This window comes from Mobula hypostoma, chromosome 1 (genome assembly GCF_963921235.1).
Source record: "Mobula hypostoma chromosome 1, sMobHyp1.1, whole genome shotgun sequence".
NCBI classification, from domain to species: Eukaryota; Metazoa; Chordata; class Chondrichthyes; order Myliobatiformes; family Myliobatidae; genus Mobula; species Mobula hypostoma.
The window spans coordinates 103,677,240-103,691,561 of NC_086097.1; the positions used below are offsets into that span (position 1 = coordinate 103,677,240).

Consider the following 14,322-nt stretch of genomic DNA (forward strand, 5'->3'; position numbering starts at 1 on the left):
ACTAAATTAGATTCTAATAATGATTTTGATAAAGTTTTCGAAGAGCATCACAATGAGGGCTTCTGAGGTTGAATCATATTCAGTGTTTAAAATCAAGAAGATACTGCTCATTAGTCATAGTCATACTTTATTAATCCCGGGGGACATTGGTTACGGGATTGGTTGTGCACTGAAAAATGCCTCACTGGCTCAAACATAGTTTTTTCAGAGGGATGGGACCGATGCAAGTTGCTATGTAATGAAGGATACACTGCTCAAACTTTAATCTGCACAATGCCACAATAGGTCAATGAAGCCACAATTAGTCAAACCAGCTGTCTGGCCGGGATATCGAGCATAGGTCTGTTCCTTTAATGCCTTCGGCTCCTTGCACAGTCTAAATATACAGTGGAGATGTGGCCTCATTGCTGGTTGGTTGCCAAAACCATTTGAAATCATTTCTCTTCAAGGACTGCAGCTGGCTCTTAAAGGAGAGATGCAGCTATCATTTTGTTTTATTACCACACTAACTCCAGTGCTTTAAAAGCTGCCACATGGAAATCATCAGCTACAATATTTGGAAGCTTTGCCAAAGGAAAAAAAGATTACTTCCAGGCACAAAGGCAATCAATATCACAATCTAAGATTCTAGAGGTTTAATACCATGGCCCTAAATAAAGCTCCTTAATAAACAGTGTGTAATTACAAATCACTAATCCCATCGACCAGATACAGAAATTGTTTTGCACTCCTAGACTATGGATATGCAATCACTCCATTCACAACTCCCTTGTATTTTAGCTAACCAATGCTTAATTATTAGAGCTAAGAGTTCACTATTGGTTCAGAATCAGTAAAACACTGCAAAAACATTTTTAGCCTCACAGGACACCTACCACTAGTCACCAACAAAAGTGGAAAAAATTCAATTTGTGAATTATTTATAAAATGCATGGAATTTTAACATAGGTTGAATGTTTGACAGGATGCATGAGACAGTAAACAGGAAAACTGCACGTAATAATCAAACCAACAACAATATGAAAGATAAATCAAGTCTGAAACATTAGTGCTGCTTCTAATGAACTCAAACACTCATGCATAACCAAACAAAAGACATGGTTATTCTTTTAGTCAATAGTGACATCTGGAATGGCTAGTTCCAAAATCAAAACATATGGAAAAAGTAAAAGAATATTCATGAAGGGCTGCTCTGTGTTTTCCTGCAACACAAGGCTGAAAAGGATCCAACAGGATACAAGGGGTTCCCAGTATGATGGAATAATAAAAATACTTTGTATAAAGCAGCCAACAATACACTGAGATTTTTTAAAAATGTGAACCACATTTGACTCCATGGCAATTTCATAATTTAAAACTTCAATATCATATCACATCTTCGCTTCTGAGAAAAGATTTCCAGCTTCAAGAGTCTCTCATATAACTATATCTCATCTCTGAAATCATCTATACATTCTATTCAATCCCTTGATATTTTTCAAAGGTTAAGTATTCTATAATAGATTTAACATTCACTTTTTGCTCTTTCCTCTCTATATCCCATTAACCATGGTTATAACTTTGCATTGGCTTAAACCCTGGAGTTCACTGTATCTGTGACTGTCTTTCCAACTTGTTGCTGGAAATTTTGGGAATCCTGCACATGCACACATTATCATGAAAGTCTATAAATGACAGATGTTAACAAGGAATCTCTGATTATACTATGACATTGGGCTCATGAATAACAATGATGGTGTGTGAAATTTCCATACTTACCCACCATTTTAGCTGCCAAGTAGCGCTGCTGCAATAACAGGCCTCAAGGGTGTTTTAGTTCATTATTTTAAACTTTCTGAATATTTTTGCCTTTGAGTGTTTCAAATCTACTTAAGCTTTTTATTTTAATTAAATAAAATCTTTAAATATTTTTATTAGTTTCTTTCTGTATTGAAGTCTTCTGGCTGCTTTGTGACTGTGACTTGTCCTGACCCATCACATGATGGGAGTGATTATCAAATCCCTGAAACGGCACAGGCCATTCAACACAGCTTTTAAGTCCACAAGCTCCCTTTGAGGGATATCACCATACACAAGTACAGGCATTGTATATGAGGCAGCAGCAAGTGAGGAGGACTGGCCACTATTGACAAATGGACCAAACGTTCGAGGTCGGCCGAGGTGTGACAAGTGAAGGAGAGAGTGAGGGGATTGGCTGAGAAGGAGCGATTGATTTAAAAACCAGTCGGGACCAGCCTGCAACACAAACGTTCGAGGTCGGCCGAGGTGTGACAAGTGAAACGATTTAGTCAAAATATCAGCCAATATAATCAAGGTTTGCTCTAGGGGAGCGGCCTGTCGGGGAGCCGCCTTGTCGAGGGAAGTGCCTTGTGAGAAAAGTGTGAGTCTTTGGCTCGGGAGTCTTCGGCGAGGAGGCTGAGGAAGGAGACAACGCCACAGTTGGAGAGGGTGAGAAATGACAGGTCAACTGATTCAGTGTGCTGCTTGCATGATGTGGGAGGTCAGGGACGTTGATGGTGCCTCTGTCTGCTACAGCTGTGAAAAGTGTGTCCAGGTTCAGCTCCTGAAGGACCGTATTGAGGCACTGGAGAAGCAACTAGATGACCTCAGATTCATCCGGGAAACCGAGAGTTTTCTGGATAGGACCAACAGCGACATCGTTACACCAAAGAGAGAAGGGGAGCGACGATGAGGAAGGGATGGATGCTTGGAGTACAGCAGACCCCAGGGGATGTACCTCTTGATATCAGGTCCACCCTCTTGGAAGCTGTCGGGACAGAAGACATTGCCTGTCTGAGAGGTGGACAGGTCAGCGAGTCAAAAATTGGCGCTGAAACAAAGCTGAGGAGACAGAAGTCAGGCAGAGCCATGGTAGTAGGGGATTCCATAGTGAGAGGTACAGAAAGGGGTTTCTGCGGCAACAGGTGGGATTTAAGGATGGTGTGTTGCCTCCCTGGTACCAGGATCCGGGATGTCACAGACCGATTGCAGGGCATCCTCAAGGGAGAAGGTGATCAGCTGGAAGTGGTAGTGCATGTCGGCACAAATGACGTCGGGAGGATGAGGAAAGAAATTCTGCAGCGTGACTTCAGAGAACTCGGAAGAGGGCTGAAAAGCGGGACCTCCAGGGAGGTTATCTCCAGTTTGCTTCCAGTTCCTTGTGCTGGAGAGGACAGGAACAGGGAGATAGGGGATCTGAATGTGTGGCTGAGGAGCTGGTGCAGGAAGCAGGGATTTAGATTCTTGGACCTGTGGGATCTGTTTTGGGGTAAGGATGGATTGTACAGAGGGGACGGGTTGCACCTTAACAGACGGGGGACCGGCATTCTGGCTGGCAGGTTTGCCACTGCTACACGGGTGTGTTTAAACTAAGTAGTGGGGGGGGGAGGGGAAATATAAGGATGGAGTTAAAGGGAATGAGAGAATAAGAAAAGTTAAGAAAAATAACAGAATTAACGGGGCAGAAAGCTCAGGAAGGGATCAGAGAGTATGGCCAAGTGCAATAGGAATCGATGGGAAAGGTGAGGGGAGTAAAAGTATTACTTTTAATGGACTAAAAGTATTATATATGAATGCACAAAGTATAAGAAATAAAGTGGATGAGCTTCAGGCTCAATTGGAAATTGGCAAGTATGATGTTGTGGGAATAACAGAGACATGGCTGCAAGAGGACCAGGGCTGGGAAATGAATATTCAGGGATATACACACTATCGAAAGGACAGACAGGTTGGCAGAGGGGGTGGGGTGGTTCTGTTTGGTAAGGAATGAAATTCAGTCACTTGCGAGGGGGGACACAGAATCAGATGTACAGTCAGTATGGACAGAACTGAGCAACTGTAAGGGCAAAAAGACCCTAATGGGAGTTATCTACAGGCCCCCAAACAGTAGCCTGGATATAGGGTGCAAATTGAATCAAAGAGTTAAAATTGGCATGTCGCAAAGGTAATACCACGGCTGTTAAAGGGGATTTCAACATGCGGGTAGACTGGGAAAATCAGGTTGGTACTGGACCCCAAGAAAGGGAGTTTGTGGAGAGCCTCAGAGATGGATTCTTAGAGCAGCTTGTATTACAGCCTATCAGGGAGAAGGCAATTCTAGATTTAGTGTTGTGTAATGAACCAGATTTGATAAGGGAACTCGAGGTAAAGGAGCCATTAGGAGGTAGTGACCATAATATGATAAGTTTTAATCTATAATTTGAGAGGGAGAAGGGAAAATCGGGAGTGTCAGTATTACAGTTGAACAAAGGGGACTATGGACCCATGAGGGAGCAGCCGGCCAAAGTTTACTGGAAAGATACCCCAGCAGGGATGACAGTGGAACAACAATGACAGGTATTTCTGGGAATAACACAGAAGGTACAGGATCAGTTAATTCCAAGGAGGAAGAAAGATCCTAAGTGGAGTAAGGGGCGACCATGGATGACAAGGGAACTCAAGGACAGTATAAAAATAAAAGAGAGGAAGTATAACATAGCAAGGATGAGCGGGAAGCCAGAGGATTGAGAAACTTTTAAGGAGCAACAGAAGATAACTAAAAAGGCAATACGGGGGCAAAAGATGAGGTACGAAGGTAAGCCAGCCAAGAATATAAAGGAGGATAGTAATAGCTTCTTTAGGTATTGTGACCAAGTTATCAGAATATTAATGCCGATAAGTGAGATAAGAGAGAGACAAATGGGGGAAACATTCAAAATGCTAATAAGAGAGAGAGGAGAGGGATTAACAAAAAGGAGACACAGTTCCGAGTATTGTCAGAGACCGGTTGCTATGAACCTGAATTGTTTGAAGTTTGACGGACAGGCGATACCCCAGCAGGGGGATAAAAGGAACAGGTTCACTAAGGCAACGGACATCATGACACCACGAGATAACGAGACCCTGGAAGTGCAGTGTGCCCCCACAGGTTGGTAGGAGTTTTGGAGGTCTGGTCACGGGACCAACCATAGACGCATAGGGTGAGACAGTACGATCGGCAGGAACCTGGTGTGTGTGTCCACCCTTGCCTGGGTGCCAGGTTCACCGCAGAAGAACGATTGTATCCGGAACGGAGGGGTCACAGTCGGTGACCTCAGAAGACATTAAAAAGGGCTCGCGCCAAAAGCTAACTGCGAGGAATATCAAAGGTCTGTTGAATCCGATTTGAATATCAGCATTCGCTCTCTCTCTCTCTCCCCAACAGCACGACGGCGATTACTGCGAACTGAAACTGAACTGAACTCTGTGTCACTTGAGACTGATCATTTTACCCTTAGACTGCGATAGAGCTTGATTGATCCTATTATCCTAGTTCTGTGTACATGTGTGTTTATTCATTGCTAACCTGTTGCACTTATATCCTTACTATTAGAGTACTGTGTTACTTATTTCTTTAATAAAACTTTCTTAGTTCCAGTAATTCAGACTCCAACTAAGTGGTCCATTTCTGCTGGTTTGGCAACTCAGTTATGGGGTATGTAACAGTATGTGAAGAGGAAAAAATTAGTTAAGACCAAAGTTGGGCCCTTGAAGACAGAAATGGGTGAAATTATTATGGGGAACAAGGAAATGGCAGATGAGCTGAACGGGTACTTTGGATCTGTCTTCAATAGGGAAGACACAAACAATCTCCCAGATGTAATAGTAGCCAGAGGACCTAGAGTAACGGAGGAACTGAAGGAAATTTGCATTAGGCAGAAAATGGTGTTGGGTAAACTGATGGGACTGAAGGGTGATAAATCCCCAGGGCCTGATGGTCTGCATCCCAGCGTACTTAAGGAGGTGGCTCTAGAAATCGTGGACGCATTGGTAATCATTTTCCAATGTTCTATAGATTCAGGATCAGTTCCTGCGGATTGGAGGGTAGCTAATGTTCTCCCACTTTTTAAGAAAGGAGGGAGAGAGAAAACAGGCAATTATAGATCAGTTAGTCTGACATCAGTGGTGGGGAAGATGCTGGAGTCAATTATAAAAGATGAAATAGCAGCATATTTTGATAGCAGTAGCAGGATAGGTTTAAGTCAGCATGGATTTACGAAGGGGAAATCATGTTTGACTAATCTTCTGGAATTTTTTGAGGACGTAACTTTGAAAATGGACCAGGGAGAGCCAGCGGATGTAGTGTACCTGGACTTGCAGAAAGCCTTTGATAAGGTCCCACATAGGAGATTAGTGGGCAAAATTAGAGCACATGGTATTGGGGGTAGGGTACTGACATGGATAGAAAATTGGTTGGTAGACAGGAAACAAAGAGTAGAGATTAACGGGTCCCTTTTGGAATGGCAGGCAGTACTAGTGGGGTACCGCAAGGCTCAGTGCTGGGACTGCAGCTATTTATACTTTATTGTCGCCAAACAGTTGATACTAGAACGTACAATCATCATAGCGATACAGGTTTCCCCCGCCATCTGAAGGTACAGCATTCCTGTGAAACGGTTCGTAAGCCGGAATGTCGTAAAGCGAAGAAGCAATTACCTTTACATGGGAAAAATCTGCGAGCGTTCGCAGACCCAAAAATAACCTACCAAATCATGCCAAATAACACATAAAACCTAAAACAACAGTAACATATAGTAAAAGCAGGATTGCTGTGATAAATACACAGCCTATATAAATTAGAAATACTCCTCTACAACGATTGCCTGCACTGTTCTCCATAGCGAAAACCTAACGCAAGCCTCTTGGCAGAAACACGACGCAAGCACTGTTGGCAGAAAATCTCACGCAAGCGCTCTTCGCAAAAACTCTCTCTCCAGTAACCTTTAAGCTATGAAGCTGCTGAATCATACCAAATAACACATAAAAATACATAGCTAATATAAAGTAGAAATAATGTATGTACAGTGTAGTATCACTTACAGGAATCGTGAAGACAGCGCAGAGCACACTGATGATGGTGTGTTAGACTGAGTCCTTGAAGGTTGGGGTGGTGCAGTGGCCCCCACCCTCCAGGCCGCCAGCTGATACCGATCCACGAAGAATGTAGCAGTCCGGTGGAATCCGGGAGGCACCCAGCACATCTTTAAGAAAAAAGCCGAAATAAACAAGCTAATTAATTAGGTGCCGCCCGGCACGTAAATGTCGGCCCAGATCAGAGGCGACGCAATTGGCAATTGCCTCTGATCTGGGCCGACAATTACATGCCAGGCGGCACCTAATTAATTAGCTTGTTTATTTCGGCTTTTTTCTTAAAGACGTGCTGGATGCCTCCCGGCTACCGCTGCATTCTCCGCAAACCGGTATCTGTCCGCGGCCCGGGGGTTGGGACCACTGGGGTGGTGGGACATGGGGGTGTCATTTCATCGTCGATCAGGGTAGGCAGGTCATCTTCTTCTATGTCTGCCTGCCTCGATGGCAAAGGTCGAGGTTCGTTGTCTGCTGCGGCTCATGTGGAAGGCTTGAAAAACGACAGTATGCTTGACTGCTAGCCTCGCGCATTTTTCTATCATACAGTTCTTTGTAAGCACTCAAACCATCCTGCAAATATGCCCTAAACCGACATACCATTTCAAAATTAAAGTCGTACTTTATCATTGCTGCGAAAACCTCATGCAGTTGCTTCACGTTCAGTTTCTGAACAACTTCACTTTTGCTACTTCATTCGGTTTTGATTGTTATCCTTTCCTCTCCCAATTGCATCAGCTCTTCATCTATCAGTTCTTGGTCATGGGATGCCAAACCTCTTCAACATCATCTTCGTCAACTTCCACAAGCCAAACTCATTTTGTCCTTACTTCGTTCAGCACAATCGAAATGCTTAATTATGTCTAGTTTTACGCTAAGTGTAACACCCTTACGAGCTCTTTTAGGCTTTTCCGATACCTTAGAACTCATCTTGCTAACTGCTGCTCACAGGCACGTGTTTAAGCAATGCTGGCGAGAATGCCGTTCCAAATCCGGGGGAGAGTGGCTGCTCGGGGCGCGCGGCACGCCGCTTTTTTCGTAACAGTGAAAACACCTTCTGTTAGTGAAAACAGGGAACTAATGTAGGCCTTTCGTAACAGCGAGGTTTCGTAAAGCGAAGTTCCAAAAGCGGGGGACACCTGTATTTGATTCTGCGCTTCCCGCTCCCTGGATTACAAATCGACAGTAAATATTAAAAATTTAAATTATAAATCATAAATAGAAATATTAGAAAAATGGAAAGTAAGGTAGTACAAAAAAACCAAGCTGCAGGTCTGGATATTTGGAGGGTGCGGCTCAGATCCGGGTCAGGATCCGTTCAGCAGTTTTATCACAGTTGGAAAAAAGCTGCTCCCAAATCTGGCCATGTGAGTCTTCAAGCTCCTGAGCCTTCTCCCGGAGGGAAGAGGGACGAAAAATGTGTTGGCTGGGTGGGTCATGTCCTTGATTATCCTGGCAGCACTGCTCCAACAGCGTGCAGTGTAAAGTAAGTCCAAGGACAGAAGATTGGTTTGTGTGATGTGCTGCGCTGTGTTCACGATCTTCTGCAGCTTCTTCTGGTCTTGGACAGGACAACTTCCATACCAGGTTGTGATGCACCCTAGAAGAATGCTTTCTATGGTGCATCTATAAAAATTAGTGAGGGTTTCAGGGGACAGGCCAAATTTCTTTAGTTTTCTCAGGAAGTAAAGGCGCTGGTGGATGAAGGGATTAAAAGTAACATTAGCAAATTTGAGGATGACACAAAGCTGGGTGACAGTGTGAAATGTGAGGAGGATGTTATGAGAATACAAGGTGATTTGGACAGGTTGGGTGAGTGGGCAGCTGCATGGCAGATGCAGTTTAATGTGGATAAATGTGAGGTTATTCACTTTGGTGGCAAGAACAGGAAGGCAGATTACTATCTGAATGGTGTCAAGTTAGGAAAAGGGGAAGTACAACGAGATCTGGGTGTCCTTGTTCATCAGTCACTGAAAGTAAGCATACAGGTACAGCAGGCAGTGAAGAAAGCTAATGGCATGTTGGCCTTCATAACAAGGGGAGTTGTCTAGGAGCAAAGAGGTCCTTCTGCAGTTGTACAAGGCCCTGGTGAGATCCCACTTGGAGTATTGTGTGCAGTTTTGGTCTCCAAATTTGAGGAAGGACATTCTTGCTATGGAGGGAGTGCAGCCAGGGTACACTAGGTTAATTCCTGGGATGGCGGGACTGTCATATGTCAAAAGATTGGAGTGTCTGGGCTTGTATACTCTGGAATTTAGAAGGCTGAGAGGGGATCTTATTGAAACATATAAGATTGTTAAGGGATTGGACACGCTGGAGGCAGGAAGCATGTTCCCGCTGATGGGTGAATCCAGAACCAGAGGCCACAGTTTAACAATAAGATGTAGGCCATTTAGAACGGAGTTGAGGAAAAACTTTTTCACCCAGAGAGTGGTGGATATATGGAATGCTCTGCCCCAGAAGGCTGTGGAGGCCAAGTCTCTGGATGCTTTCAAGAAAGAGATGGATAGAGCTCTTAAAGATAGCGGAATCAAAGGTTATGGGGATAAGGCAGGAACTGGATACTGATTGTGGATGATCAGCCATGATCACAGTGAATGGTGGTGCTGGCTCGAAGGGCCAAATGGCCTACTCCTGCACCTGTTGTCTATTGTCTATAAATCTCTGCTAGAGTTTGCTAGAAGGCATGTGGGAGTCTCTGAGGTCAGCTGGAAGAAGGTTCAATGATCTGATGAAACCAAAATTGAGCTTTTTGGCCATCAGACTAAACTCTATGTTTGGCATAAGCCAAGCACCACACATCATCAAAAACTCACCATCCCTACTGTGAAGCATTGTGCTAGCTTCATGGTGCTGTGGGGATGCTTCACTGCTGCAGTCCCTGCAAGACTTGTGAAGATAGAGTGTAAAATGAATACAACAAAATACAGGGAAATCCTGGAGGAAAACCTGATGCAGTCTGCAAGATAACTGTGACTTAGGAGAAAATTTGTTTTCCACCAAGATAATGACCCTAAGCAAAAAGCCAAAGTTACACAAGAATGGCTTGAAAACAACCTGGAGTGGCCAAGTCAGAGTCCAACCCTCAATCCAATTGAGAATTTGTTCTGGGCTTGTATACTCTGGAATTTAGAAGGATGAGAGGGGATCTGATTGAAACATATAAGATTATTAAGGGATTGGACACGCTAGAGGCAGGAAACATGTTCCTGATGTTGGGGGAGTCCAGAACCAGAGGCCACAGTTTAAGAATAAGGGGTAGACCATTTAGAACGGAGTTGAGGAAAAACTTCTTCAAACAGAGGGTTGTGGGTCTGTGGAATGCTCTGCCTATTAAGGCAGTGGAGGTCAATTCTCTGGATTCTTTCAAGAAAGAGTTAGATAGAGCTCTTAAAGATAGCGGAGTCAAGGGATATGGGGAGAAGGCAAGATCAGGGTACTGATTGTGGATTATCAGCCATGATCACAGTGAATGGTGGTGCTCTCCTGCACCTATTGTCTATCTACTGAGCTACCTCCGAAAGATATTACTTTGCTCCTCTCCATTCCTCTCTTATAGCAGACAATTATGCCTACCTACAATGGTATCTATAAATTTTGCTGATGCATCCTGGACTGCACCCAGGATTACATTCAAACGCTAAGCACTGGTGACTGCCAGGATATCCAGTTTAATCCCCACACTATATCACAATTGAAGGCCATTACATTTGTATCTTCTGGTTACAAACCCAAATTGTACCACTATCTGTATTTCATTACAATGTCAAACGTCATCATCAAATCACCCTTAATTTTCCACTTTCTTTAGTCCATTTACATTTTATTTAGTTTATTTAAATGGGATATTTATTTAGCGATACAGTGCAGAGAAGGTCCTTCCAGCTCTTTGAACCACACTGCCCCAACAACCCCAATTAACTCTAGTCTAATTATGGAACAATTTACAATATCCAAATACCCTACCCGGTATGTCTTTGGTCCATGGGAGGAAACCAGAGCACCTAGGGAAAATGCACGCATTCCACAGGGAGGATGTACAGATTCCTTACAGAAAGGCATCAGAGTTGAACTCCGAACACCAGGCTGCCCTGAACTAACCACTGTGCTATTGTGGCACGCAGAGATACCTCATCTCTGGTGCCATTCCAATGAATTTCTCTTCTACTCTCTTATAAAAACATCATTTTTCTCAGAATTAAGCACAGTAGACCAACTGAGGCCAGCCAATCTACAAACTTAATATCTATGATATAAATTCCATTTAATATACTCTAACATTATATATAATATAGTCTATAATATACATTTCACATGATATTAGAGAGTGATAAAACTGATCCTGAATTTTAGTATAACTATTAAGATTTAGCAGCATAAAAGTTCAGACAAAAGCAGGAAGAATTATATACAAACAATTAAAAATAAAAGGCATCAAAGTTAAAAGGCAATTGGATACATTGTGTATGGAATCACCTTGCACATAGGGACCTTTCTCTGGGTGTTCACGCACACGAAGGGTATAGGGCTTGTTTCCTTCACAGCGTTTCAGAAGATCACGGACACGCTCATTATAAATTTCTAGAAAGCTGGTAAAAAGTAAGTTAATGTGTTTCAGTAATTAAATGGCAGATTTAAATGACAGTGAATTTAAAATAAAATTTAAAAATGCATGGCCTGTTATTACAGAGATTCACTTCTAGGCTGATCTATCTAATTCACAATACTCTACTATTACATAGTAAAAGAGCAAAGAAACTGACCTTTCAACCCAAATGCTTCTTCCCACTCAATTTGATCTAATTCTTTTGTCAAGTCTTTCTAATCCACGTGCTTAATTCATTTTTTCTTAAATACATCTATTCTTTTTCTTCACTCTCATTATCTAGTGGTAAGACTACATTCTAATTAATACTGTGGAGAACGATTCTTCCAAAACCATAATTTTTCATCATTTTTATATTATTCTAAAAGTAACAGGATATGAGGAGGTGCGTAGTTGAAAGAGGAGTGTACAGTAACTTCACTCAATGGTAGGAGAAAAAGAAACACGTGGCACTCCTCACCTAACTTCTATGCTGCATGGTGCTGGCTTCTCCTGGTAGTCGTCAATTCTTGAAAAAAGGCCCTGTGAAAATTAGCACCATATCAGTATTATATTGGTCCACTGTGACTCATGTGATACAAGAATCTGTATTGTATAAATTGCTGAGAAGTCACATACCTTGCATATCCTTGGTGTCAGTCCAATTGATGCCTGTGGGTCACAAGTGAATAAAGTCACATGATGGATACTTTAAGAGCTTCCTTACCCAACAATCTGTTGTTATTTCTAATCACTAAATTGATCAAAGTGCCATTAATTTGTTCTGTCCACAGAGCATCCTAACCATCTTTTTCTCACTGTTATACAGGTATACTTCATCAGTATTGACAGCTTCATAATCATATTTCAGAGTATATTAATGGGCTATCATGTCCCTGATATTGTGAAAAGTGAAGTTGTCAATCTGCATTCTCACGGCCAAATTTTCCACAATTCTCCTAATGAGGAACAAATATTGAGATGAATGAAATGCTGGAAAAATTCAGGTGAAACATTAACTTGCTTGGCAGTGGAATGGGAACTAGAGCATCAGGTAAGAAAGGGGAGGGCTTAAGAGAAAGTTACATCATGACCATAAGGAAGGACAGGCAGGGCAGGAGAACAGGATGGACAGATGGAAGTGTGGCTTTGTCTGTACAGTTTGTCTTCTTTTGCACATTGTCTGCTAATGAAAAGCTTTTGGAAAATGTTATTGTACCACCTATTTTCCTGTAAATGCCTGCAAGAAAATGAAAAGTAGTATACAGTAAAATATGCATTATCATTTAATAAATTTACTTTGAAATTTAAGCATGGGATCAAGATGTTGTAGCCTTAGTTGAGAGAGTGACAGGACTGGATAATTAATCTTCCAGGACTTTGATGTCTTAGGAAAGATAGAGAAAATTAAAGGGGCGGGGGGGGGCTTGTTCTATGTTAAAAGGCTTGAACAGATCAGATATGGCAAAGTGATTTCCCATGGTAGGGGGTTCTAGGACAAGAGGGTACGACTTCAGGATTGAAGGTCGTCCTTTTAGAACTGAGATGTGGAGAAATTACTTTCGTCCAAGGGAGGCCAAGTCATTGGGTGTATTTAAGGCAGAGATAGATAGGTTCTTGATTAGCTAGGCCATCAAAGGGGATGGGGTGAAAGCAGGGGAGTGGGGATGACTGGAAGAATTGGACCAGCCCATAATTGAATGGCGGAGCAGACTCAATGGGACGAATGGTCTACTTCAACTCCTATATCTTATGGTCTTATGATCTCATTGAAACCTACTGAATGTTGAAAAGACTAGATTAGGTGGATGTGGAGAGGATGTTTCTTATGCTGGGCCTATCCAGAACCAAAGGGAACAGCCTCAAAATTGAGGGGTGATCTTTTAGAACAGAGGTAAGGAGGCATTTTTTAGCCAGAGAGCAGTGAATCTGTGGAATGCTCTACCACAGACTATGGTTGAGGCCAAGTCTGTGGGTATAGTTCGAGTGGAAGTTGATAGTTTCCTGATTGGTCAGGGCATCAAAGATATGGTGAGAAAGCAGGTTGAGTGGGATTTGGGATGAGCCATGATGAAATGGCGGGGCAGACTCGATGGATTGAATGTCCTAATTCTGTTCCTATGTCTTATAGTCTTATGGACTCTCCCCACCAGGTTCAGGAACAGTTACTATGCCTCATAACAGTACCTGTCCCATGATCATCTCATATCCCTTTTGCCAATCAACTGTCCAGCTCTTAGCTCCATCCCTCCCCCCCGTCTTCTCCTATCATTTCAGATCTCCCCCTCCCCCTCCCACTTTCAAATCTCTTACAAGCTCTTCTTTCAGTTAGTCCTGACGAAGGGTCTCAGCCCGAAACATCAACTGTACCTCTTCCTCGAGATGCTGCCTGGCCTGCTGCGTTCACCAGCAATTTTTGTGTGTGTTGCTATGCCTCAACCATCAGGTTCTTGAACTAAGTGGGATAACTTCACCGAACTTCACTTGCCCCATCACTGAACTGTTCCCACATCCTCTGGTCTTACTAACAGGACTCTTGATATGTAATGCTTATTTATTTTTATCATTATTTCTTTTTTTCCTTTCTCTTTGCTCACTGTTTGTCCACCCTGTCAATGCATTATTTCATTGATTTTATTATGGTAATTGGATTTATTGTGTATGCCTGTGAGAAAATGAATCTCAAGGTTGTCTATGTGACATATACAGTATGTACATTGATAATAAATTTACACTGAACTTGGAATTTATCCACCTTAATATTCTTTAAGTGACTGAATACTCCCTGTTTCTTTACCTGCAAATGCTTGAGCATATTAGAATGCTCCAAACAGATCTCACATCCTCCATGTCTG

At 42.6% G+C, this 14,322-nt stretch overlaps 1 protein-coding gene across 1 annotated transcript in view; it reads right to left on the reverse strand.

Moving 5' to 3' along the window:
- Positions 1–14,322, reverse strand: part of stard9 (StAR-related lipid transfer (START) domain containing 9) — a 418,409-nt gene that overhangs the window by 199,011 nt on the left and 205,076 nt on the right. Inside the window, exons 5-7 of the mRNA XM_063054195.1 lie at positions 12,107–12,139; positions 11,949–12,010; positions 11,359–11,471 (exon numbers count right to left, since the gene is read on the reverse strand). Of these exons, the coding sequence (XP_062910265.1) occupies positions 11,359–11,471; positions 11,949–12,010; positions 12,107–12,139 (208 nt within the window). The remainder of the gene's footprint in view (positions 1–11,358; positions 11,472–11,948; positions 12,011–12,106; positions 12,140–14,322) is intronic.